This window comes from Hyla sarda, chromosome 7, assembly GCF_029499605.1.
Source record: "Hyla sarda isolate aHylSar1 chromosome 7, aHylSar1.hap1, whole genome shotgun sequence".
NCBI lineage: Eukaryota > Metazoa > Chordata > Amphibia > Anura > Hylidae > Hyla > Hyla sarda.
Window position 1 is genome coordinate 218,310,151 of NC_079195.1, and position 26,609 is coordinate 218,336,759.

At 42.4% G+C, this 26,609-nt stretch overlaps 1 protein-coding gene and 1 long non-coding RNA gene across 5 annotated transcripts in view; one reads left to right on the forward strand and one right to left on the reverse strand.

The window, feature by feature from the left end:
• LOC130283348 (uncharacterized) lies at positions 1–25,530 on the reverse strand. The gene is made up of 4 exons (XR_008846666.1): positions 25,335–25,530; positions 25,072–25,183; positions 2,006–2,075; positions 1–143 (listed from the first exon to the last, which is right to left on the reverse strand). It is a non-coding gene; the product is annotated as an uncharacterized LOC130283348 (long non-coding RNA).
• LRRIQ3 (leucine rich repeats and IQ motif containing 3) overlaps positions 1–26,609 on the forward strand; it is a 75,380-nt gene that overhangs the window by 24,331 nt on the left and 24,440 nt on the right. For all 4 annotated transcript variants that reach the window (XM_056532730.1, XM_056532727.1, XM_056532729.1 and 1 more), the window contains exons 3-6: positions 7,583–7,906; positions 11,941–12,074; positions 17,622–17,775; positions 22,257–22,346. In XM_056532730.1, the coding sequence (XP_056388705.1) occupies positions 7,583–7,906; positions 11,941–12,074; positions 17,622–17,775; positions 22,257–22,346 (702 nt within the window). The remainder of the gene's footprint in view (positions 1–7,582; positions 7,907–11,940; positions 12,075–17,621; positions 17,776–22,256; positions 22,347–26,609) is intronic.

Here is a 26,609-nt window from a genome sequence, read left to right on the forward strand (position 1 = left end):
TAGGCTGTTCCTGGTATTGCAACTCAGCTAAATTCACCTAATACAAATTCTGTTCCGCCATAAAAGGAATCAATAGGGAAATATGGAATGCCTGACCCGCCTGGTGTTTTTTTTCTTCGGCAGATTTTTTTCACTCATCAGGTCTAAAAAAACAAAAAGTGTCAAAAATATGTTGTGCGTAGACCTCGCCTAAAGACAAGAAATACGTCACAAACACAAAAGCCCCCAAGCTGATGTTCAGAATGCCGGGTGACGGTCAGGCAGATCGCAGGGGGTCCCAGCGGCCGGACCCCCTGAAATCAGACATCTTACCTCCTATTCTCTGGATAGGGGAAAAGATGTCTAGGGACGGAGTACCCCTTTAAATAGCTCCCACTGTTTCAATGGTATTCTGCTGCACAGTTCACACTGCAGAATTTCTGCAGTGGAATTTCTGCAGTGGAAAATTCTGCAATCCGTGTTCCGCCAACAGAATAAACCTGTTCATTCTTTCGATGGAATTCTGTCTCAGAATCTCATTTGTTCAATTAGACTTTTTTTTTTTCCAACACTTTTGAATGGATAAATTTCATTTGAAATAAGCATTGACTCTCGATTCCGGAGTGTGCAAATGGAATTCCGTTTCAAGTGACTCCGAATTTCTAAGTGTGAACTGAACCTTAAAGGGGTACTCCACTGGAAAACATTTTTTTTAATTAACTGGTGCCAGAAAGTTAAACAGATTTGCAAATTACCGTACTTCTATTTAAAAACCTTAATCCTTCCAGTACTTATCAGCTGCTGCTATGATCCACAGAAGGTTCTTTTCTTTTTGAATTTCCTTTCTGTCTGACCACAGTGCTCTCTGCTGACACCTCTGTCCATTTTAGGAACTGTCCAGAGCAGGAGAGGTTTTCTATGGGGATCAGCAGAGAGCTGAGTACCCCTTTAAGTGTTTGCATATCCTTGCAATACTATTACTTTATAAGATGTGAGTGACCCTTTTCATGATGGAATCAGAACAAAACAATGCATAGCAGTGTTTCCCAACCAGTATGCCTCCAGCTGTTGCAAAACTACAACTCCCAGCATGCCTGGACAGCCTTCGGCTGTCCAGGCATGCTGGGAGTTGTAGTTTTGCAACAGCTGGAGGCACCCTGGTTGGGAAACACCGCCATAGGGTAAGCAGATGAACAGCCTTAAAGGGGTTATCCAGTAAAAAAACTTTATTTTATATTAGAGATGAGCGAACTTACAGTAAATTCGATTCGTCACGAACTTCTCGGCTCGGCGGTTGATGACTTTTCCTGCATAAATTAGTTCAGATTTCCGGTGCTCCAGTGGGCTGGAAAAGATGGATACAGTCCTAGGAGACTCTTTCCTAGGACTGTATCCACCTTTTCCAGCCCACCGGAGCACCGGAAAGCTGAACTAATTTATGCAGGAAAAGTCAGCAACCGCCGAGCCGAGAAGTTCGTGACGAATCGAATTTACTGTAAGTTCGCTCATCTCTATTTTACATATCAACTGGCTCCAGAAAGTTAAACAGATTTGTAAATTACTTCAATTAAAAAAAATCTTAATCCTTTCAGTACTTATGAGCTGCTAAAGTTGAGTTGTTCTTTTCTGCCTAAGTGCTCTCTGGCGACTCCTGTCTCGGGAACTGTCCAGAGTAGAAGCAAATCCCCATAGCAAACCTCTTCTACTCTGTGCAGTTCCCGAGACAAGCAGAGATGTCAGCAGAGAGCACTGTTGCCAGACAGAAAGGAACAACTCAACTTCATCAGCTGATAATTATTGGAAGGATTAAGATTCTTTAATAGAAGTAATTTACAAATCTGTTTAACTTTCTGGAACCAGTTGATATATATATAAAAAAAGTTTTTTTTTCCCGGAATACCCCTTTAATACAAAAAAAATTGTCTTAGCTTCCTGTAATTACAACAACTATCTTAAAGTATAAAAGTCTAAAGAATAAAATAAAGAAAACTATAACACGGCTCTAACTTTTAGGTATAAAACTCACTTAAAGGACAGATGATGAAAAGAGTTCACAGCATCTCATTTATTTTTAGTGAACCGTCCCGGGAAGCTTCCTGTTGAAGTACAATAAGAACAATTTTAATTGCAAGAGCATAATTTATCTCTTTCTCCTCTCCTCCGGCTGACAGTACTTTTAATCAGGTCCATAAGTGCTATCAGGTGACCGCGCTGTCCATTGTTGCGTGAACAAATGAATGTTAAAAATAAAGTAATTTAAATGTACATTTCCATGAAAAAGTCTGGAGAAAATCACCTTGTTCCAGCTACGAGATGAACATTTCTAAAAATATCTGTTTTAAAATGTATAAAATTAAATGCAATTAACTCTAAAATGATATTTCATTGTCAGGCATACGTGAGAATGAGTCAGGGGGGCAGCGCGGCAAGGAAAGTGGATTCTATAGCAAAATTAACTTGGGTCCCTGTGACCGGTATGGGTCCCTGGTCAACAGCATCCATCCTGTGGTAGTTATCACTACCCAACAATCACAAACACTACTTTCTAAAGTTATCAGCTCCTCAGGGGTGGAGCTTTTCCCACTGTAAGAGAAGAAGGAGCTGAAAAGTGAGGCTTAGAAGACATTGGGATATTGGGGGGTAGCACAGCAAGGCAAGTGGATACCTTGGCAAATTTAACTTGGGTCCATTTGACCGGTAATAGAAACATAGAATGTGTCGGCAGATAAGAACCATTTGGCCCATCTAGTCTGCCCAATTATGGGCCACAATTCAGAAGCATCCATCCTCTGGTAGTTATCACTACCTACCAACTACAAGCCCTTCTTTTTAGGTTCATCAGCTCCTCGGGGGCGGAGCTTTTCTTACTGTAACAGGAAAAAGTAGCTGAAAATAAAGCTTGGAGGACATTGGTATATTGTGGGGCAGGGGCAGCACAGCAAAGAAAGTGGATTCTTTAACAAAATTAACTTGGGTTCCTTTGACCGGTATGGGCCCCTGGTGAGCAGCATCCATCCTCTGGTAGTTATCACTACCCACCACTACAAGCCCTACTTTCTAGAGCCATTATCTCCTCAGGGGCAGAGCTTTTCTTACTATAACAGGAAAATTAGCTAAAAAGGGAGGCTTGGAAGACATTGGCATGTTGGTCCTTTACTTTCCAGGGGACGTAATACTAAATTGACAATGTAGTCCCGTCATTGTCAGAAATATCGGGGAGTCCAAAAGACCATTGAGGGGTTGCATATCCTTTCGTAAGATGGAATAACTCTTTTAATGAAGGGGTCGGAGGGACTGTATATAACCCATAGGGCAGTGTTTCCTAACCAGTGTGCTTCCAGGTGTTTCATGAACTACAACACCCACCAACTACAAGCCATGGTTTCTAGAATCATTGACTCCTCAGGGGCGGAGCTTTTACTTACTGTAACAGAAGAAGGAACTGAAAAATCAGGCTTGGAAAACATTGACATGTTGGTCCTTTACTGTCCAGGGGGCGCAATACTAAAGCAACACTGTTTTTAGAAATGTCAGGGGGGTTCAAGAGGCCATTAAGGGGTTTCCTATCCTATCACTTCATAACATAGAATAACTCTTTTAATGACAGTATAAGATGGACCATATATAACCCATAGGGCAGTGTTTCCCCAACCGGTGTGCTTCCAGATGTTGCAAAACTACAACTCCCACCAACTAAAAGCCCCCCCCCCCCGAGTTATTAGCTCCTCAGAGGCGGAGCTTTCTTTATTGTAACAGAAGAAGAAGCTAAAAAGTGAGGCTTGGAAGACATTGGCATGTTGGTCCCTTACTGTCTAGGCCCGATAATAGGGGCATAGCCTTGATGGCAGGCCCACCATTGGAAATGAACACTTGGTAGTGTGGGAAAAGGATTAATCCAGACTAAAGTAAGGGTAAAGCCTATCTAGTCTTATATATGACTGGCCAAAAATGTTTGGCAGGTGGTATATCAGTTTTGTTTTTTTTACACTGTAGTGACCAAATGACATGGGTGGTCCAGGTGGGGCCCATATATGTCAAAAAGACCATAGATATTAGATGTAAATGACTTCTATTTAAAAATCTTAACCCTTACAGTACTTATCAGGAAGTTGAGTTGTTCTTTCCAGTCTGACCCCAGTGCTCTCTGCTGACACCTCTGTCCATGTCAGGAATAGTGATGAGCGGCATAGGCCATATTCGAATTCATGATATTTCGCGAATATAAGGACGAATATTCGTCATATATTCGCTAAATTCGCATATTCGTAATATTCGCATTTTATTTTCGCATTTGCGAAAATTCGCGTATGCAAAATTAGCATATGCGAAAATTAGCACATAAAAAATTAGCATAAGTGAAAATTCGCTAATGCAAAATTAGCATATGCAAATTTTCGAATATGCGAAAATTCGCGCACCAGTCTCACACAGTAGTATTAGAGCCTTCTTTACACCACACAAGCTGGAAGCAGAGAGGGATGATCACTGTCATGTGTACTGGGAAGAAAAAAAATAAAAATAAAAAAAAAAAAATATTCGCGAGCAACACTAGTCAGGAACTGTCCAGAGTAGGAGCAAATCCCCATAGCAAACCTCTCCTGCTCTGGACAGTTCCTGACACAGACTGAGGTGTCAGCAGAGAGCACTGTGGTCAGACTGAAAAGAACTATACAACTTCCTCTGGAGCATACAGCAGCTGATAAGTACTGGAAGGATTAAGATTTTTAAATAGAAGTAATTTACAAATCGGTTCAACTTTCTGGCACCAGTTGATTTAAAAAAATAAATAAAAAAGTACTCTCCTTGGGAATCTACCTTCCCACCTTTTTAATAATTTTGATATTAGAGAGGAAAACCACAAACAAAACAAAAAGAAAAAGTAAAGTACGTTTTCTTTATTATGTGTGAGAACTCTCTCAAAAAATCCATCAGACTTTGACGCACACTCAGCGGTTTTAGATATATGTTTTTTTAATAAAAAGATATTAGAGAAAAATATATATGTTTTTGATACTTAATGTTCACTTGTACACAGATTTTCTTTTTTTTTTCTTTATGCTGTACTTGTTTGAAAAATGAAAAATTTTCTCCAAATTAAACAATTATAAAAAAAATAATACTAATAATAATAAAGTACTCCTTTAAAGGGTTACTCTGCTCCCCAGCATCCGGAACTCAATGTTCCGAACGCTGAGTTCGGGCTTCCGTCTTCACGCCCGCCCCCTCTTGATGTCATGTCCCGCCCCCTCAATGCATGTCTATGGGAGGGGGCATAACGGCTGTCGTGCCCCCTTCCCATAGACTTTCATTGAGGAGGCGGGGTGTTACGTCACGAGGGGGCGGCCGTGAAGACGGAAGCCCGCACCCAGCATTCGGAACATTGAGTTCCGGTCGCTGGGGAGCGGAGTAACCCTTTAATGTTGTCTTCCAATGATACCATATTCCATCTCATCCATGGAGTGCCCTTTTCTCTCGATTAAAGAATAGTGTTGAGCGGCATAGGCCATATTCGAATTCCCGAATATTCGTGAATATATGGGCGAATATTCGTCATATATTCGCAAAATTCGCATATTCGCAATATTCTCGTTTTATTTTCGCATATGCAAAATTCGCGTATGCGATAAATAAACATGCGAAAATCTGCATATACAAAAATCAATGAGCAAGAATTCGCATATACGAAAATTAACGTATGTAAAATGTTCGCATGTGCGAACATTTGCGCGCCAGTCTCACACAGTAGTATTAGAGTCTTCTTTACACCACACAAGCTGGAAGCAGAGAGGGGTGATCACTGTGATGTGTACTGTGAAAAAAAAAAAAAAAAGCCAAAATATTCGTAATTACGAATATATAGTGCTATATCCGCGAATATGCGATATTCACGAATAAAATTCGCATCGCGAATATTCGCGAGCAACATAATTAAAGAATATTGTAGTTCGCGAATATTCGCTATGCGAATTTTATTCGTGAAAATCGCATATTCGCGATTATAGCACTATATATTCGTAATTACGAATATTAATTATTTTTTTTTTTTTCCACAGTACACATCACTAGTGTTGAGCGGCATAGGCCATATTCGAATTCGCGAATATTCGCAAATATTCGTGAATTCGTAATATTCTCGCTTTCTTTTCGTATATGCGAATATCCACGTATGCGAAAATTACCATATGCGAAAATAGCATATACAAAATTCGCATATACGAAAATTCGCATATGCAAATTTTCGTATATGCAAAATTTATATGTAAGCTTTCGCATATGCGATTTTATTTGTCTATGATAAATTATCTGTGATAATTTTCGCATATGCGAATTTGTCGTATGCACGAAAATAAAATGCGAATATTACGAATATGCGAATTTACCGTATATATGGTGAATATTCGTCCATATATTCGCGAATATTCGCGAATTCGAATATGGCCTATGCCGCTCAACACTATTAAAGAATAGATTTTGCTAGAGGTCTCCAAACTGTTGACCTCCAGATGGTGCAAAACTACAACTCCCAGCATGCCCGGACAGCCAACGGCTGTCCGGGAATGCTGGGAGTTGTAGTTTTGCAACATCTGGAGGTCCACAGTTTCAAGATGCCTGGTTTATACTATTTAATTACAAGGGGTGCAGAAGTAATTGTCACACCCAGGTCTTGCTGCCTGAGAGGGTCCCTTATGGATTGGAGAGGGACTTCTTACAGATTGCAAAACTACAACTCCCAGCTGGCTGTCCGGGCATAATGGGAGTTGTAGTTTTGAAACATCTGGGGGTACACAGTTTGGAGACCACTGGTTTATACTATATAATTTACAAGGGGGTGCAGAAGTAATTGTCACACCCAGGTCTTGCTGCCTGAGAGGGTCCCTGATAGATTGGAGAGGGTCTTCTTACAGATTGCAAAACTACAACTCCCAGTTGGCTGTCCGCGCATGCTGGGAGTTATAGTTTTGCAACATCTGGAGGTACACAGTTTGGAGACCACTGGTTTATACTAAATCATTTACAGGAGGGGCAGAAGAAGTTGTCCCCCCCAGGTCTTGCTGCCGGATATTCGCAATTCAAATATTATTCGCGAATATCGCATATTCGCGAATTCGCGAATTTCGCGAATATAGCGCTATATATTCGTAATTACGAATATTCGTTTTTTTTTTTTTGTTTTTTTTCTTCACAGTACACATCACAGTGATCACCCCTCTCTGCTTCCAGCTTGTGTGGTGTAAAGAAGGCTCTAATACTACTGTGTGAGACTGGCGCACGAAAAATCGCATATTCGAAAATTAGCATATGCTAATTTTCACATATGCAAATTTTCGCGTATGCTAATTTTGAATATGCTAATATTCACATATGTTAATTTTCGCATACGCGAAGTTTCGCATATGCGAAAATAAAACGAGAATATAACGAATATGCGAATATTCGAGAATATATGACGAATATTCGTCCATATATTCGCGAATATTCGCGAATTCGAATATGGCCTATGCCGCTCAACACTACTGCCGGAGAGGGTCCATGGTACATGGGGGGGGAGGGAATATAGGGCCAAATGACACCTCTGGGCTTTTACAGTACTTGTCTCTTTCAGATTCAGAATCTTCCAGGTCCAGAATTTTGGGGACCATTCAAAAGCCTGAAGCTGCTTTATCTGCACGACAACAGGATCAGAAGTGTGGATAATATCGAGTCGCTGTCTTACTGTCCGAACCTCACTGGACTGACCCTATATGACACTCCGCTGAGCCTACAGAAGAGTTACAGACATATAGCCGTCAATGGTATATGGTCACTAAAAGCCTTGGATCACTTTGTTGTGTCCGATGAAGAAATTATTGAAGATTGGAACCTCCGGGGAAAGTTCAAGGCTCTAGGTCCTGATTTATACATCAACCTGTTACCTGCACCCAGTAAGGTAATAGAAACTCTGGTTTTTATCCTGAGGATATACGGTAGAATGTACAGTATGTGTTGTAGTAGTCAACAAATGGGCAAAAATTACAATTAATGCAACCAGTAATTGGTGGTGAGACTCTACATAGACATACAGAGGGAGATTTATCAAGACCCGTCCAGAGGAAAAGTTGCCCATAGCAACCAATCAGATCGCTGCTTTCAATTTTAACAAGGCCTCTGCAAAATGAAAGAAGCGATCTGATTGGTTGCTATGGGCAACTGGGCAACTTTTCCTTTGCACAGGTTTTGATAAATCTCCCCCACAGGGATTGTGGCTTTTTGATGGAATCGTGAAATCATTTTCGGCCACCTAGTTTAGGGTGTTGGACTGGGGATTTTTTTTTGGGTCCAGCATGAGAAATCGTTTTGATGGCCCCAGATGTACAGAACTAGCGCGATTCAACTTTAAAGGGGGTACGCCACTGGAAAACATGTTGTATTAAATCAACTGATGACAGAAAGTTAAACAGATTTGTAAATTACTTCTATTAAAAAATCGTAATCCTTCCAGTACTTATAAGCTTCTGTATGTTCCACAGGAAGTTCTTTTTGAATTTCCTTTCTGTCTGACCACAGTGCTCTTTTCTGACACCTCTGTCCATATCAGGAACTGTCCAGAGCAGGATAGGTTTGCTATGGGGATCTGCTCTTATTCTGGACAGTTTCCTAAAATGGACAGAGGTGTCAGCAGAGAGCACTGTGGTCAGACAGAAAGGAAATTAAAAAAGAAAATAACTTCCTGTGGAACATACAGAAGCCTATAAGTACTGGAAGGATTAAGATTTTTAAATAGAAGTAATTTACAAATCTGTTTAACTTTCTGTCATTAGTTGAATTAAAAAAAAATGTTTTCCAGTGGAGTACCCCTTTAAGAAACATAGTTCTCTCTGCTACTACCATATCACACACACTGGTCAAAGAATACAATGGTTATTTTGGAAATAACCTGAAGGAAAAAAAAATAAGGCTCATCTATAGCTCAACTTCAGGATCCCTGACCTGACCAAAAATCAGGGCAGTACTTTGACCGTTCAACAGAAAATTCATGTATTCATGTGTCTAGCACCTATATTTCTCTCACAAATACTTTCTTTCTGTTGCTCACTTGCTTTGTCATCCTGTACTCTGGAGCAAGTGTGTCCTCACTCCGCATAACTCATCTTCCTCCCTGAGTATGCTGTGCGGTGCTTGGTCTCTTCATCCAATCACTGCAGGCTGCTCTGTAACCCCTTCCTCTCTGTTTTCATGCTGCAGTCTGATAGGACAGGAGTGAGCACAGATGAGCGCTAGTCCTGCCCCTCACTTCCTGAACTTTGTCCCAGCCTGTGCTTCAGCTGAGAGAAAGATGATGCTGCAGCAGTACAGGATTATGTTCTGGATGGTATGGGGACCCCTAGTGGTCTTTTTTTTATAAGCCATGATTTCTATAAAAAGAAAATAAAAAATGATTATGAAGATTATTAGAAAAGTTAATGTTTGCCAAGATGAACAAAATCTAAATATTTTTTTAATCTGACAGTGCCCATTTAAAGTAGTACTCTGGCGAAAATTAACTTATCCACAGGACAAGATCCTGGTGCTCTCAGTGAGGAGCGGGTGTTGTCTACAGGTAGACGGCATATGCGCCATTCATTTCTGTGGGAGCGGCGATGATGCCCGAGAGCTGTACTTGGGTCTTTTCGGCACGGTTATAGGAATGAATGGAGCGCACGCCGATTGTAGCACACGCTTCTCACTGAGCGTCGGGTCCCAGTGATTGCAGGGGGCCCAAGCGGTCGGGCCCTCCCCTGATCAGCTACTTATCCCCTATCCTGGGGATAGGCGATAAGTTAATTTTCACTGGAGTACTCCTTAAAATGTGCACTGTCAGATTAAAAAATGATGTATATGTTGTACATCTTTTCAAAACATTAACCTTTCACATTTTTGCCGGAGATCTCCTTTAAAGGGGTACTCCGCTGGCCAGCATTCAGAACATTTAGTTCCAAACTCCGTGCGCACGCTGCGGAGGTCGGCCACGCCCCTTGTAACGTCACACCACGCCTCCTCAATGCAAGTCTATGGGAGGGGGCATGATGGCACAAGGGGTGTGGCTGACCCCCGCAGCGCGCACACAGCGTTCGGATCTAAATGTTACGAACGTTGGCCAGTGGAGTACCCCTTTAAAGGTTCTTTCCTAACAACGCCGATTATCAACAATATGCAAGATAAATGGCGACTGTCTGGTTGTTGGAGGGAGGGTCTAACTGATGGGATCTCCACTGATCACAAGACTGGGGAGACAAAGGAGAAACAAAAACAGAGGGGCACTGTCTTGTATAGTATTAGTATTAGACATGATACCTAATTTACACTATGGAAATTCTGCCTGAAATTTCCACTAGTAAATTTCAGGCAGATTCGGCTTACAGCAGCCCCCTCCGGAATCAGCGCATAATGGGCTCGACAATCTGCCGTGGACAGTAAGCACTGTCCTATTTATTACAGCGTAGTGCCGGGAATTCTCTGGGGGGTTTCCACTGGAAGATTAACCATGTTCAATCTTCTGGCGGAATCCAATTCCGCATTGGAAGTTCCGCTATAGAACTGAAAGAGGTACTCCGCCCCTAGACATCTTATCCCCTATCCAAAGGTGCAGAACTGGAGGCTTGTGATGTCACGACCACACCCCCTCAATGCAAGTCTATGGGAGGGGGCATGACGGCCGTCATGCCCCCTCCCATAGACTTGCATTGAGGGGACCTCGCTGTGAGGTCACTTGTGGGGAGTGACTGTGACGTCACGAGCCTCCGCCCCACATCGCCAGTCATCCAGCACGGAGTGAAGTTTGCTCCGTGCACCGGAGGTGCCGCAGCCGAGATGACGGGGGGGCCCCAGCGGCGGGACCCCCACGATCAGACAGGGGCAGAGTACCCCTTCAAAGGGTACCTTTCATCAAAAAAAACTTTTGATATATTATAAACTAATGTATGCAGAATAACTTTCCAATAGCATGTTATTAAAAAATATGCTTCTTTCTATTTAATTTTCCACTTTGAAAAAATGACCACTTGGGTCTCCCTACCAGTCCTGGCCGCAAGCCTTTTTTTTTTTTTTTATAGATTTCAGACTCATGCTGGAGTCCTAAATCTCAGACTGCAGCTGGGACACAGACAAGCTCAGCACTGCTCCCTTCCAGGAGACCCCTAGTGGTCATTTTTTCAAAGTGGAAAATAGAAAGAAGCATATTTTTTTTTTAATAACATGCTATTGGCAAGTTATTTTGCATACATTAATCTATAATATATCAAAAGTTTTTTTTGATGAAGTTACCCTTTAAGATCAATGGGAGTCTGCTGCAGAAATTTGGCACGGAAATTCCGTAGTATAGACGGGCCTTTATTGTTTTGAGTATTAGACCAATTAATACAAACTGGAGATAATGAAGTAGTGTGGAGTTCAAAGGTTTTTTAACCTTAAAAACTCATAGACCCCTAAGGTACATGCAGTCAGGGTCCAAATAGGATGTCAGAACCTGGGCCCACCAGAGGGTCCTTGGTTCCCCAAGGATGTGAAAAAAAAAAAAGGCTATGTCTCGCATTCCGTCATTGTACAATTCCTGTTCCAGAACATCAATATTCTTCTTGCCCATCCCCCAGCCTGTCCTTTAAGATGCCAGAAAGAGCTTATTATAGCAATAAGACGCCATGAAGTAAGACATTAGTCTACCGGTTACGTCTTAGGTGTAAAGGTTAGAATATCCCCAATAGACAGTTTCAGTAAATGAGGTTGTCCTTTCGGTAATCCTGTCTGGCCTCCCTTTATTGCGCACATACTATATAATGAGACAACGCTCTGTTTACTAGGAACTTAAACCCCCTAGAACCCAAGAGCCTCCCTCTCCGTGACGAATCTTCAATATTTCATGCTTAAGCCCGAGTCGGCCGTCTTGTGCGCAGCGCCTCTTTGTTAAGTCGTCACGTGACCATTGATTGTGTTCTTGTTATGTTGCAGGATATCGGCCTCGAAAATGAAATGAAAGCGCTGAATGAAATCATTAGGAAAATCAATCGCGTTCTGGCAACTTGTTCCCCGGTGCTAATTGTCCAGAAATGGATACGAGGATATTTAACGCGCCGGAGAATGGGGTACGTGCGATACGTCGGCTGCATTTTATGTTTGTTTTGAGCAAAATGGGCAAAAAAAAAAATCATGTTCCAGAAAGTGGTTTATGTTCCCATAAAGTATTTGGGCCCAAGTGTGCAGTGAACATGCTGCTGTATAACAATAATAGGCTTCTATAAAGAGCCGGTACCTCCCTGAGCCCTGTTCTTTTGGGTGAAATAAACTCTTAAGTAGCGAAGTCTGGAGGGCACGAGCGCTGCGAAAATATTCATTCTCAGATGTACATTGGACTGTAAGTGGCTGAAAGAGAAGAAAATGCAGCCTTGGAGTTCAGGCGGCTCTCCGCAGCATTTCAGGCAATAAATAAAGGTTAGTGGGGTTACCTACAGCGCAGAGAGCCCCGCTTCATCATGGATGTATTTATATAGCTGCTCTATTGATCCCCCGCTTCATCATTTATGTATCTATATAGCTGCTCTATGGAGCCCCCGTTCCATCATGTATGTATCTATATAGCTGCTCTATGGAGCCCCCGTTCCATCATGTATGTATCTATATAGCTGCTCTATGGAGCCCCCGCTTCATCATGTATGTATCTATATAGCCGCTCTATTGATCCCCCGCTTCATCATGTATGTATCTATATAGCTGCTCTATGGAGCCCCCGCTCTATCATGTATGTATCTATATAGTAGTGTTGCTCGCGAATATTCGCAATTCGAATATTATTCGCGAATATCGCATATTCGCGAATTCGCGAATTTCGCGAATATAGCGCTATATATTCGTAATTACGAATATTCGTTTTTTTTTTTTTTTTTTTCTTCACAGTACACATCACAGTGATCATCCCTCTCTGCTTCCAGCTTGTGTGGTGTAAAGAAGGCTGTAATACTACTGTGTGAGACTGGTGTGCAAACATTCGCATATGCGAAAATTAGCATATGCTAATTTTCGCATATGCAAATTTGCGCGTATGTTAATTTTGTATGTGCTAATTTTGACATATGTTAATTTTCGCATACGCGAACTTTCGCATATGCGAAAATAAAACGAGAATATAACGGATATGCGAATATTCGCGAATATATGACGAATATTCGTCCATATATTCGCGAATATTCGCGAATTTGAATATGGCCTATGCCGCTCAACACTACTATATAGTTGCTCTATTGAGCCCCCACTCTATCAAGTATGTATCTATATAGCCTTTCTATTGAGCCCCCGCTCCATCATTTATGTATCTATATAGCTGCTCTATGGAGCCCCCGCTCTATCATGTATGTATCTATATAGCTGCTCTATGGAGCCCCCGCTCTATCATGTATGTATCTATATAGCTGCTCTATGGAGCCCCCGCTTCATCATGTATGTATCTATATAGCTGCTCTATGGAGCCCCCGCTCTATCATGTATGTATCTATATAGCTGCTCTATGGAGCCCCCGCTCTATCATGTATGTATCTATATAGCTGCTCTATGGAGCCCCCGCTCTATCATGTATGTATCTATATAGCTGCTCTATTGAGCCCCCGCTCTATCATGTATGTATCTATATAGCTGCCCTATGGAGCCCCCGCTCTATCATGTATGTATCTATATAGCCGCTCTATGGAGCCCCCGCTCTATCATGTATGTATCTATATAGCCGCTCTATGGAGCCCCCGCTCTATCATGTATGTATCTATATAGCCGCTCTATGGAGCCCCCGCTCTATCATGTATGTATCTATATAGCTGCTCTATTGAGCCCCCGCTCTATCATGTATGTATCTATATAGCTGCCCTATGGAGCCCCCGCTCTATCATGTATGTATCTATATAGCTGCCCTATGGAGCCCCCGCTCTATCATGTATGTATCTATATAGCTGCTCTATGGAGCCCCCGCTCTATCATGTATGTATCTATATAGCTGCCCTATGGAGCCCCCGCTCTATCATGTATGTATCTATATAGCCGCTCTATTGAGCTCCCGCTCTATCATGTATGTATCTATATAGCTGCCCTATGGAGCCCCCGCTCTATCATGTATGTATCTACATAGCTGCTCTATGGAGCCCCCGCTCTATCATGTATGTATCTATATAGCCGCTCTATTGAGCCCCCGCTCTATCATGTATGTATCTATATAGCTACCCTATGGAGCCCCCGCTCTATCATGTATGTATCTATATAGCTGCTCTATGGAGCCCCCGCTCTATCATGTATGTATCTATATAGCTGCCCTATGGAGCCCCCGCTCTATCATGTATGTATCTATATAGCTGCTCTATGGAGCCCCCGCTCTATCATGTATGTATCTATATAGCTGCTCTATTGAGCCCCCCGCTCTATCATGTATGTATCTATATAGCTGCCCTATGGAGCCCCCGCTCTATCATGTATGTATCTATATAGCTGCTCTATGGAGCCCCCGCTCTATCATGTATGTATCTATATAGTTGCTCTATGGAGCCCCCGCTCTATCATGTATGTATCTATATAGCCGCTCTATGGAGCCCCCGCTCTATCATGTATGTATCTATATAGTTGCTCTATGGAGCCCCCGCTCTATCATGTATGTATCTATATAGCTGCTCTATGGAGCCCCCACTCTATCATGTATGTATCTATATAGCTGCTCTATTGAGCCCCCACTCTATCATGTATGTATCTATATAGCTGCTCTATGGAGCCCCCGCTCTATCATGTATGTATCTATATAGCTGCTCTATTGAGCCCCCGCTCTATCATGTATGTATCTATATAGCTGCTCTATGGAGCCCCCGCTCTATCATGTATGTATCTATATAGCTGCTCTATTGAGCCCCCCGCTCTATCATGTATGTATCTATATAGCTGCCCTATGGAGCCCCCGCTCTATCATGTATGTATCTATATAGCTGCTCTATGGAGCCCCCGCTCTATCATGTATGTATCTATATAGTTGCTCTATGGAGCCCCCGCTCTATCATGTATGTATCTATATAGCCGCTCTATGGAGCCCCCGCTCTATCATGTATGTATCTATATAGTTGCTCTATGGAGCCCCCGCTCTATCATGTATGTATCTATATAGCTGCTCTATTGAGCCCCCACTCTATCATGTATGTATCTATATAGCTGCTCTATTGAGCCCCCGCTCTATCATGTATGTATCTATATAGCTGCTCTATGGAGCCCCCGCTCTATCATGTATGTATCTATATAGCTGCTCTATGGAGCCCCCGCTCTATCATGTATGTATCTATATAGCCGCTCTATGGAGCCCCCACTCTATCATGTATGTATCTATATAGCTGCTCTATTGAACCCCCACTCTATCATGTATGTATCTATATAGCTGCTCTATGGAGCCCCCGCTCTATCGTGTATGTATCTATATAGCTGCTCTATGGAGCCCCCGCTCTATCATGTATGTATCTATATAGCTGCTCTATTGAGCCCCCGCTCTATCATGTATGTATCTATATAGCTGCCCTATGGAGCCCCCGCTCTATCATGTATGTATCTATATAGCTGCTCTATGGATCGTATGGCAACAAGCTTGCTGGAATTTTCCTACAATAATCATTCTCTGGTTTGGTGGGAAGGGGCCACCGGCATCCAAAGGAAGGACTCAGGTCAGTCGTATTCATCTGTACAGACATGACAGCAGTTCCTGTAAGTCCCATTTATTCTAATAGAGACTGAAATGCAGATTATCTTACAGTCACATTATCATATAGACATACTGTATCATTAAAAAAAATTGGGGCGGGGTGGAAACTCCAAAGCATAAAAAAGATCGATAGATAGTTTCCCAGTCCCCTGGAGACAATATCTGTCTGGTAAGGCAGCCATATTGGAGTTCTTCAAGAGCCTGGAAAAGCTGGGTGGCACACAGAACACAGTGCAGGGCTTACGGTACTTCCCCCAGCTTCTCCAGTCTCCTGTAGGAAATGGAATGTCTGTCTGATAACGAAACCATATAGGAGCTCTTCAGAAGACTGAAAAGCTGGGTGGCATGAATATTGTGTGCCACCAAGCTTTTCCCGTTTCTTGCAGCCCTACACTCCTCACTAAAGCAGCACTGCCATGTCCTTTCCCTGCCCCACCACTGATGTTTTCTCTCCCCCTGCCTGCCCATCCCTTCTCCCTGCCCCCGCACTAACTATAACTTGCACCTGCCTGCCAGAGAGTTAAATCATACTTTATCATGATGTTGTCCTGGAGATATGATGTTTAAAGGAGTACTGCATCCATAGACACTTATGTCTGTCCACAGGATAGGGGATAAGTGTCTGATTGCAGGGGTCCGACCGCTGGGACCCCCCCCCCCCCGATCTGGCATTACCTGACATTACTGCGGCTCTGCGGCTAATGTTTGTGTCGTCAACCTCACTGAGGTATTAGACACGCCCGTTCCATACAGCTCTATGTGAGAGGCGGGAATGCACGAATGCTGCGGCCAACACGCCTCCTGCACGGGAGAGCCGCGGCAGAGTCGGAGCCCCGTACATTAGTTCCACAGACATTCTTTGGGCTTCACTGTTGCGGAGGCTGCGGAGAATGTCGGTATCAGGACATTACTAAATGCTACTATATTTTTATAGTAACGTGTATACAGTAAACACATATGTTAAGTTTAATTTATATACACATATATATATATATATAGATAGATAGATTATACAGTAGTCCCTCAAGTTACAATATTAATTGGTTCCAGGATGACTATTGTATGTTGAAACCATTGTATGTTGAGACCATAACTCTATGGAAACCTGGTAATTAGTTCTGAATCCCCAAAATGTTATCCAAAAATAGGAAAAAGTGAGAATTAATAGTAGATAACTAAGAGAGATCAAGCAAATCCTTACACATAAGTAAGAAAGATCTGCTGGGAGCTGTAATCACTGTCTATTTCAGTGTTTCCCAACCAGGGTGCCTCCAGATGTTGCAAAACCACAACTCCCAGCATGCCCGGACAGCCTTCGGCTGTCCGGGCATGCTGGGAGTTGTAGTTTTGCAACAGCTGGAGGCACCCTCTTTGGGAGACACTGGTCTATGTAGAGGACAGAAGCTTCTTCAGGGTCCTGTACAGAACACGCAATGTCCTAAAAAAAAAGGAAAATGGAGGTGCCCTCACCTGATGTACAAAGGAGCAGCTAACCCTGGCACAGATAAAGAGTGCAGAACATGTAATACCTCCCTGAACTGTAGGGGGCGCTACCAGACTCGCTGTCCACTCAACCTCCTGGTCGGGATAATGCTGCGGAGTTCTCCTTCGAGAGATATACCTGTCTGAGTGAAGAGTTAGCAACTGAAGGGAGCTCAGACAGAGCAGGTAGCTGAGAGATAGCTCAAAGCTAAAGAGAGCACTGGGACTTAGGGAGAAGTGATGGCGACATAAAAAAGAAAAATGAAGTATCCATATACAAAATAAAATAAGATACAGAAAATCCAATCTTCACTATGGCTGCAATACCAATCTCCATTATTAATGTGCAGGGTCACAATGCGACTTTTCATCCTTCATATATTACCCCGGGCTTAGAATATTTGCAAAGTATACTAAAAATAATATGTTGTGTGTGTATTTGCAGGCTTATTCCTCAGCTGGAGAGGCAGAGGAAGAAATTACATTACTGGCGTAGAGAAAGCCGGGAAGACGAAGCGGGGCCTCGTGTTAAAGCCGCAGCGATGCATAACTTCTGGGAGCTGCCGCTGAACCGCAGACGACTCCCTGTGATTAAACAGGTAGGGAATGGAAATAAGGTGTCTATAGAAAAAACTGCCTTAAAGGGGTACTCCGGTGAAAAACTTTTTTATTTTTAAATCAACTGGTGCCAGAAAGTTAAACAGATTTGTAAATTACTTCTATTAAAAAAATGTTATCCTTCCTGTACTTATTAGCTGCTGAATACTACAGAGGAAATTATTTTCTTTTTGAAACAGAGCTCTCTGCTGACATCATGAGCACAGTGCTCTCTGCTGACACCGCTGTCCATTTTAGGAACTGTCAAGAACAGCATATGTTTGCTGTGGGGATTTCCTTTTACTCTGGACAGTTCCTAAAATGGACAGAGATGTCAGCAGAGAGCACCGTGCTCATGATGTCAGCAGAGAGCTCTGTGTTTTAAACGGAAAAGAATTTCCACTGTAGTATTCAGCAGTTAATAAGTACAGGAATGATTAAGATTTTTTAAAATAAGTAATTAACAAATCTGTTTAAAGGGGTATTCCAGGCAAAAACTTTTTTTATATATATCAACTGGCTCCGGAAAGTTAAACAGATTTGTATATTACTTCTATTAAAAAATCTTAATCCTTCCAATAGTAATTAGCTTCTAAAGTTTTCTGTCTAACTGCTCATTGATGACGTCACATCCCAGGAGCTGTGCATGATGGGAAAATATCCCCATAGGAACTGCACAGCTCCCGGGACGTGAGTCATCAGAGAGCAGTTAGACAGAAAACAACAAATCAACTTCAGAAGCTAATAACTATTGGAAGGATTAAGATTTTATAATCGAAGTAATTTACAAATCTGTAAATCCAGAGCCAGTTATATTAAAAAAAGTTTTGGCCTGGAATACCCCTTTAACTTTCTGGCAACAGTTGATTTAAAAAAAAAAAAAAAGAGTTTTTCACCAGAGTACCCCTTTAAAGGGGAAATGTTTATTTATAACCTGTTACTAATATCGTGTAAAAGGATTCCTCAGAACATTATTTTCGGGCACAAGGGCTTGTCTGCTTTACAAAACACAGTTTTAAGTGGTCTATTAGGTTTTTTTGGGGTCACTATTCAGGGTTTGGCCATTCACAACCCTTTTAATTTGTCGGATCAGAAAGCAGCTATAAAGAATATTTGTGGTTATCACTGTGTAATACTTTATTTCCCCTGTGGAGGCACTGCAGGGGAAGTGAATATTTGTTACCAGGATCTTCCACAAATTAAAGCTGATCCCTGGGGATCTTCTATGATCGAGAGTTATCCACCGCCCAAAATATAGGGAGTAAATAGTGTAGGAGGTTTAATCACTGGAACTCCCATTAATCCCAAGAATGGGGGGGGCAATTTTTGCAGTCCTTATAGAAAATAAATGGAGCACTAGCTGCTTAATTCATTCCCCTAGTCAACCGCTGTTCCCTCACTTATCAACTAGTTATCCCCTATCCTGTTGACAGGGGGGAACTTTTAATTGTGGGATAACCCTATTATGCTAGGGTGCCAAAGATCTTACATAGAGGAACAGGGACTCCTGTCAAAGACAGGAGTCTCTGCTCCTGTATTTTGCACACAGCTGCTTTGGGACACAGCGCCGCCGATTTACCCTTAAGCCTTGGAGTTTTATTTTTCCATGTGAATTCCTAAACACCTCATGATGTTTTTAAGGGGAATCTGAGCCTTAGTTCACAGCCATAGAAAAAGGAAGAGACTTGCCACTTCTGGAATCCGTACAGATTTTGGATTGGGTAGCCTGGAGGTGGGTTTGTCCCATTGAGTGGGGCTAACCCGTGTCCAATATCTTGGCTGGATCCACAGCATATATGCTGCAAATCTGTGGCAGAAAGTGTCTGCCTTGGATTTCTGGATTCCAAAATGGAATTTTACTGGCTTGCAGTATTGTGGTCTTTGTCAGATATGGGACCAAACAACTAGGCTCTGACTGTGTAGCTTTCATCCAAGCCCCCACTATGAGTCCCCCTGATGAAGCTTTCTTAAGTAAAATGTACGTTGGGTCTGGGTTGTTCTATACAAGATAATTTGCTATTGTGACGGGGGGAATCTACTTTACCCTATAACTTTTTGAAAGGTTTTTATGCTTCTACATTAATACTGTAAGGGTTTATTTTATATATATATATATATATATATATATATATATATATATATATATATAACCAATCTGGTATTTTTGGATGAGATTTTTTTTATCCCTCCCTTTTTTCCTGATAGGGGCAGAGTTTTTTTCATGCTATATTTTTATTGCATGTCTTATTAACTTAATTTTCCGTTGTCTCTTTTTTGTACTAATAAAGTGATAATTTTGTCCTTTACACGCTTCGTCTGTTTGGTTTGGCTCTATGGATTAGGCATTGGACTCTTCCAATTGGGGGTAATCTGATCGGTAAGCTCTGACTGTGCAGCTGTCATCTGAGCTCACACAATGCATGCTCTTTAAAACCAGTGAATGTAAGAATCCTGATTTATTCTTATTTTTGTCTGAAGCTAAAAACAAATCAGTTTGAATTAATTCATTTAACTTTGCAATGTTTTCAAAAATTTCATTCCCTTTAAAGGGGTACTCTGCCCCTAGACATGTTATCTGCTATCCAAAGGATAGGGGATAATATGTCTGATTGCGGGGGGGTCCGGCCACAGGGACCTCTGCGGCGCTACAATCACAGAAGACTGGGGCTTCCGCGATCGTGACGTCTCACCGCGCCTCCTCCATTTATGTCTGTGCGAGGGGGTCGTCATGCCTCTTCCCATAGATATGAATGGAGTTTGCTCCGTGCACCAGATGACTGGGGTGCTGCGGCAGAGATCGTGTGGGTCCCCAGCGGCCGAACCCCCGCGATTAGACATGTTATCCCCTATTCTTTGAATAGGGGATACCGTAACATGTCTATCAGCAGAGTACCCATTTAAAGGGGTACTCCGGTGGAAAACTTTTTTTGTAAATGAACTGGTGCCAGAAAGTTAAACAGATTTGTTAATTACTTCTATTAAAAAAGCTTTATCCTTCCAGTACTTCCAGAGGAAATTCTTTGCTTTTTGAATTTCTTTTTTGTCTTGTCCACAGTGCTCTCTGCTGACACCTCTGTCTGGTTCAGGAACTGTCCAGAGCAGCATAGGTTTGCTATGGGGATTTTCTCCTCCTGCTCTGGACAGTTCCTGATACGGGCATCAGGTGTCAGCAGAGAGCACTGTGGACAAGAATAAAAAGAAATTCAAAAAGAAAAGAATTTCCTCTGTAGCATACAGCTGCTAAAAAGTACTGGAAGGATAAAGATTTTTTAATAGAAGTAATTTACAAAGCTGTTTAACTTTCTGGCACCAGTTGATTGAAAAAGAAAATTCTTTCCACTGGAGTACCCCTTTAAGGATGTTCACATGGTGAATTTTTTGTGGAACATTTCCAACAGGCATTCCGCAGACAGTGGGCACCGGCAGAATATGTCGACACGAGCAGTGCTTAGAAATGCACCATCTCTTTAGAGGGCGATGTACTTCTTAGAGGATTCTGCAGAAAAGATTGACAATTCTTTCTGTGGAGGTCTGGAATCGGAATTTCCGCAACTGATGTTTCCTCCAGGGAAATTCTGCCCTGGGCCCAATGTACGGGTAGTAGAATCCTATTGAAAACAATAGGACTCTGCTGTGATGGAATTTGTCCACCGGCTTCTCAGAAACATGTCAGCACTAGGACCACTCAGAAATGTGCTGTCTCTATAGAGGGCAATGCAGTTCATAGAGGATTCCGCAGAAAGGATTGACATGTCAGTTCTTTCTGTGGAGGTCCAGAATCAGAATTTCTGCAGAAAATGTTTCTGCTACGGAAAATCCACTATGTGCACAGTGCAGAAGAATCATTTTGAAAACAATAGGACTCTGCTGCATCGGAATTTCCGAGCAGGAATTTTCTGCATGAGACGGTGCATTTCCGAGCAGTCCTAGCGCCGGGATGTTTTGCCGACGCTCCGCTGTCAGGGCAATGTCGGCACGGAAATTTTCCATGCGGACATTGCTTGTGTGAACACAGCCTAAGTGTAACTCCAACCTTCAGCATTGTTTCCCCCCTTCCCTATGCTGCAAAGATCGGTGCAGAGATCACAATAAGCAGTACAAATGTGGAGGCAACCGTATGATGCCCAGCAGGTTCCGTGCATGAGTCCTGTTCATCAACAACATGCACGGAACTCGCTGGACATCATGCAGGATCGCCCAGTGTGAGCTACGTCTCTGCGCTGATCTTTGCAGAACAAGTAGAAGACAAATGCTGGACTTATATTTTAAGTGTAAAAAAAAAAAAGGAACCTCCAGACGAAGACAGGTCTGTTTTATTAAGGACGGTGGGAGGTTATTTGCTCTACAAAAGTTAAATACAACATAATTTAATCCATAAACTGCATTGTGTGACCTTGTAGAGACAGGACCATAACGTGGTGACATTGTTGTATATAAGGACGCTATTTCATGAGGCTATTTTTCTATTACTAACATTTAACAGCCCGTGAGAAGAGTAAACAGCACGCCAGACCTGCAGCCTGTCATGCATATTACGGTGGATCTGTGGAAGCTACAACAAGACGTTCTGCAGGTGAGGAGCTAAACTAGGAGGCATTTGCCGGATCATTTGCTAGATGTGTGAGGGGTTAAATCAGTGTTTCCCAAGCATTGTAACTCCAGCTATTGCAAAACTACAACTCTCAGCAGGTTGTAGTAAGTAAGTCCACAGCAGAACTGATCACATTTGTGACACCCCTTAGGGGATTATACATAATGCACAATCCCAGAAAAGTGGCGTCACGAACGGGATCAGTTCTGCTGTGGACTTAGGTTTATTGTTGAAGAGTAACATTTAGAGCTCATTCACACTATGTATTTTCCGAGCAGAATTAGGCTGCAGAATTCCACGTGGAAAATAGAATGCAGAAGCCTCCTATAGTTCTTAATAGGATTCTGCTGCACACTGGAATTTCTACATCAATGGTGAGAAAAACAAACCCCACCTTGGACTATGGTATGCCAGTCACACAAAAGAGTTGATCAATAGCAAAACCCCTGGCACTTGCTTGGGGACAACCTTCAATAGGGTAAGGGCAAGTCAAGAGGACAGGTAGGGAGAGGGCAGAACGATCAGTACACAAGGCTCGCGTGTAATCACCCTAGTAATCCCCACAGAGGAAGTGTTGTGTGGCTACCCCCTACTCCCACAGGGACCGTTGGAGCACTCGCCCTAAAAATAGTCTCACCCTAGAATTCCCTAATACAAACAACACCGGTAAATTAGCTCAACCCGACGTGTTTCTACCAAGTAAGGCAGGTTCCTCAGGGAACAAACAATCAATTGTTTGCTCAACCCGACATGTATCTAACACATAAGGCAGGTTCCTCAGGGAACAAGCAATCAATTGTTTGTTCATTTACTGCTCCAATAAACAACAAATAGAGGCAACTTAATTCAATATGATACAGTGAGATGCCCAGAACTAAAACACAGCCATTGGGTCTATAGGTCAAAAAACTGTGAAACAATTAAGGGAAGCTGCTGTAAATACACGGGGAGCAATGGGACCCCACTTCTGACCACAAATGACTCACTGTACCCCCCTAGAGTTTTTAGCCCACCAGCATATGTCCTGGCCTCCTCTGGTCCTACCATAAGCCAGACCAGTGACGATTGTTGGGCCAACATCAAATAGAAATATATGACAACCCCAATAAGACCACGTCTGGACATCACTGTGTGTTCCCTAGTAGTGTTGGATGTGAATACTCGCAGTTCGAATTTTTATCGCGAATATCGCAAATTCGTGAATTTGCGAATATTACGAATATATTCGCTATATATTCGAAATTGCAAATATTCGCTTTTTTCTGCATTTGCGCATATTCGTATATGTGAATATTCGCATATGCGAATATTCGTATGTGCGTATATTCGCATATTTGAATATTCGCATATTCCTTCTTTTCACTTGTGGGCCATTTAGAATGATGCAAATACACTTGTCAGAGGTTCTCAACAACATCCCTAGCAACCAATAGTAAAGTTGCCCACCCCCTCACTGTTTTCTCCCTCGAACACGCGAATATGCGCATATTCGCTTATGCGAATATACCGATAGTGATGAGCGGCATTGCCCATATTCGAATTTGCGATATTTCGCGAACATATAGACGAATATTCGTCCTATATTCGTGAATTTTGCGTATTCGTTAAATTCGCATATGCGAATATTCACATATTCGCGTATTTGTATATTCGCATATTCGAGGTAGAAAACAGTGAGGGGGTGGGGAACTTTACTATTGGTTGCTAGGGATGTTGTTGAGAACCTCTGACAAGTGTATTTGCATCATTCTAATTGGCCCACAAGTGAAAAGAAGGAATATGCGAATATTCACATATGCGAATATATGCGCACATGCGGGGAAAAAGTGAATATTCGCAATTTCAAATAAATAGCGAATATATTCGCGAATTTGCGATATTTGTGATAAAAATTCGAAATGCTAATAGCGAGTATACAAAATTCGCGAAAATAGGACAAATATTCATCTATATATTCGCGAAATATCGCAAATTTGAATATGGGCAACGCCGCTCATCACTATTCCCTAGTAGTTATGAGCGGCATTGCCCTTATTCCAATTTGCAATATTTCACGAATATATAGACGAATATTCGTCCTATATTCGCGAATTTCGCGTATTCGTTATATTCGCATATTTGTGTATTCGAGGAAGAAAACAGTGAGGGGGTGGGCAACTATATCATTGGTTGCTAGGGATGTTGTTGATAACCTCTGACGAGTGTATTTGCATCATTCTCATTAGCCACAAGTGAAAAGAAGGAATATGCAAATATTCACATATGCGAATATGGGCAAATGCGCATATGCGGAAAAAAAGCGAATATTCGCAATTTCGAATATATAGCAAATATATTCGCAATATTCGTGAATTTGCGAAAAAAATTGGAAATGTCAATATTCGCGCCCAACACTAATAACGAATATGCGAAATTCGCGAATATAGGACGAATATTCGTCTATATATTCGCAAAATATCGCTAATTCGAATATGAGCAAAGCCGTTTATCATTATTCCCTAGCATCACGTATAGCAGTGGTCTTCAACCTGCGGACCTCCAGATGTTGCAAAACTACAACTCCCAGCATGCCCGGACAGCCAACGGCTGTCCGGGCATGCTGGGAGTTGTAGTTTTGCAACATCTGGAGGTCCGCAGGTTGGAGACCACCGATGTATAGTGTTTCACAGCCTTTCCTATGTATCCAGAAGAGATATCAGAAATACACCTGTCAAGCTGTCACATTGCGGGGAACATAAACGCCTAATGAGCCGCACCGAGCCCCATCGTCTTTTCACTGACTTTATCAGTCTCTCGCACAATAAAGGTTCCAGGATTTCCTATAAAGAAATTGTAAAGTAAAGAAAAAAAAAACTTACCGGCCTGGAGAAGAAGCTCAAAAAAAAAAAAAATATATATATAAAAAAAAAATTAAAAAAAAATTATATATAAATATATATATATATATATATATATATATATTGTTATTACCATTATAAGTGGGAATATAGAAGAGCGGTCTCCATGGGATTCGCCATCTAGTTTGGTTTCTTGATTGTTTTTCCCCTCGGAGATAAAACTAGGCAAGAGTTAACAGCCAGAGCGAGCGCGTGAATCACTCCCAGCAGGCGCTGCGAGCTTTGTCTTTCTTGCTTATGGTATCTCCGGCAAACATCTCAGGCTGAGACTTCTGTCATGTACTGAAAATAGGCCAAAAAAATATGTCACCCAGTCGCCTTCTCTCAAGTTGTTAAAAATTCAATATGAGCTTCACTCTGGAGGCCCCAGAAAAAAAATAAAAAAAAATAAATAAAAAAAAGATCAGTGTTTCCCAACCCAGGTGCCTCCAGCTGTTGCAAAACTACCACTCCCAGCATGAGTGGACAGCCGAAGACATGTGCAGTCACCATTGACAGATTTCCTCTGAAAGAATGAATGAATGTAGCTGTCATGGTCAAGCATGGTGGCTCGGTGGTTACCATTGTTACCTTGTAGCTCAGTGTTTCCCAACCAGGGTGCCTCCAGCTGTTGCAAAACTACCACTCCCAGCATAAGTGGACAGCTAAAGGCATGTGCAGTCACCATTGACAGATTTCCTCTGAAAGAATGGATGAATGTAGCTGTCATGGTCAAACATGGTGGCTCGGTGGTTACCATTGTTACCTTGTAGCCCAGTGTTTCCCAACCAGGGTGCCTCCTGCTGTTGCAAAACTACAACTCCCAGCATGAGTGGACAGCCGAAGGCATGTGCAGTCACCATTGACAGATTTCCTCTGAAAGAATGGATGAATGTAGCTGTCATGGTCAAGCATGGTGACTCGGTGGTTACCATTGTTACCTTGTAGCCCAGTGTTTCCCAACCAGGGTGCCTCCAGCTGTTGCAAAACTACAACTCCCAGCATGCCCGGACAGCCGTTGGCTGTCCGGGCATGCTGGGTGTTGTAGTTTTGCAACACCTGGAGGCACCCTGGTTGGGAAACACTGTTGTAGCCAGAGGCGTAACTTATAGATTTTGGGCCCTGATGTAAAATATGCACCAGGGCCCCATATGCCAAATATAATACTGGTCTCATATGGGGCAGATGTGCTTTGGGGCCCCCTTAGGCACTAGGGCCCCGGTGCGACTACTACCTCTGTTACCTCAATAGCTATGTCCCTGCTTGTATTATTGGGGTTCTCAATTCAAACCAGGGGCACCAAGTTTGGGTTTGCAGCTTCAGTGTATAGGTAACAGAGGTACACACAATCGCTGTTGCCCACAGCTCA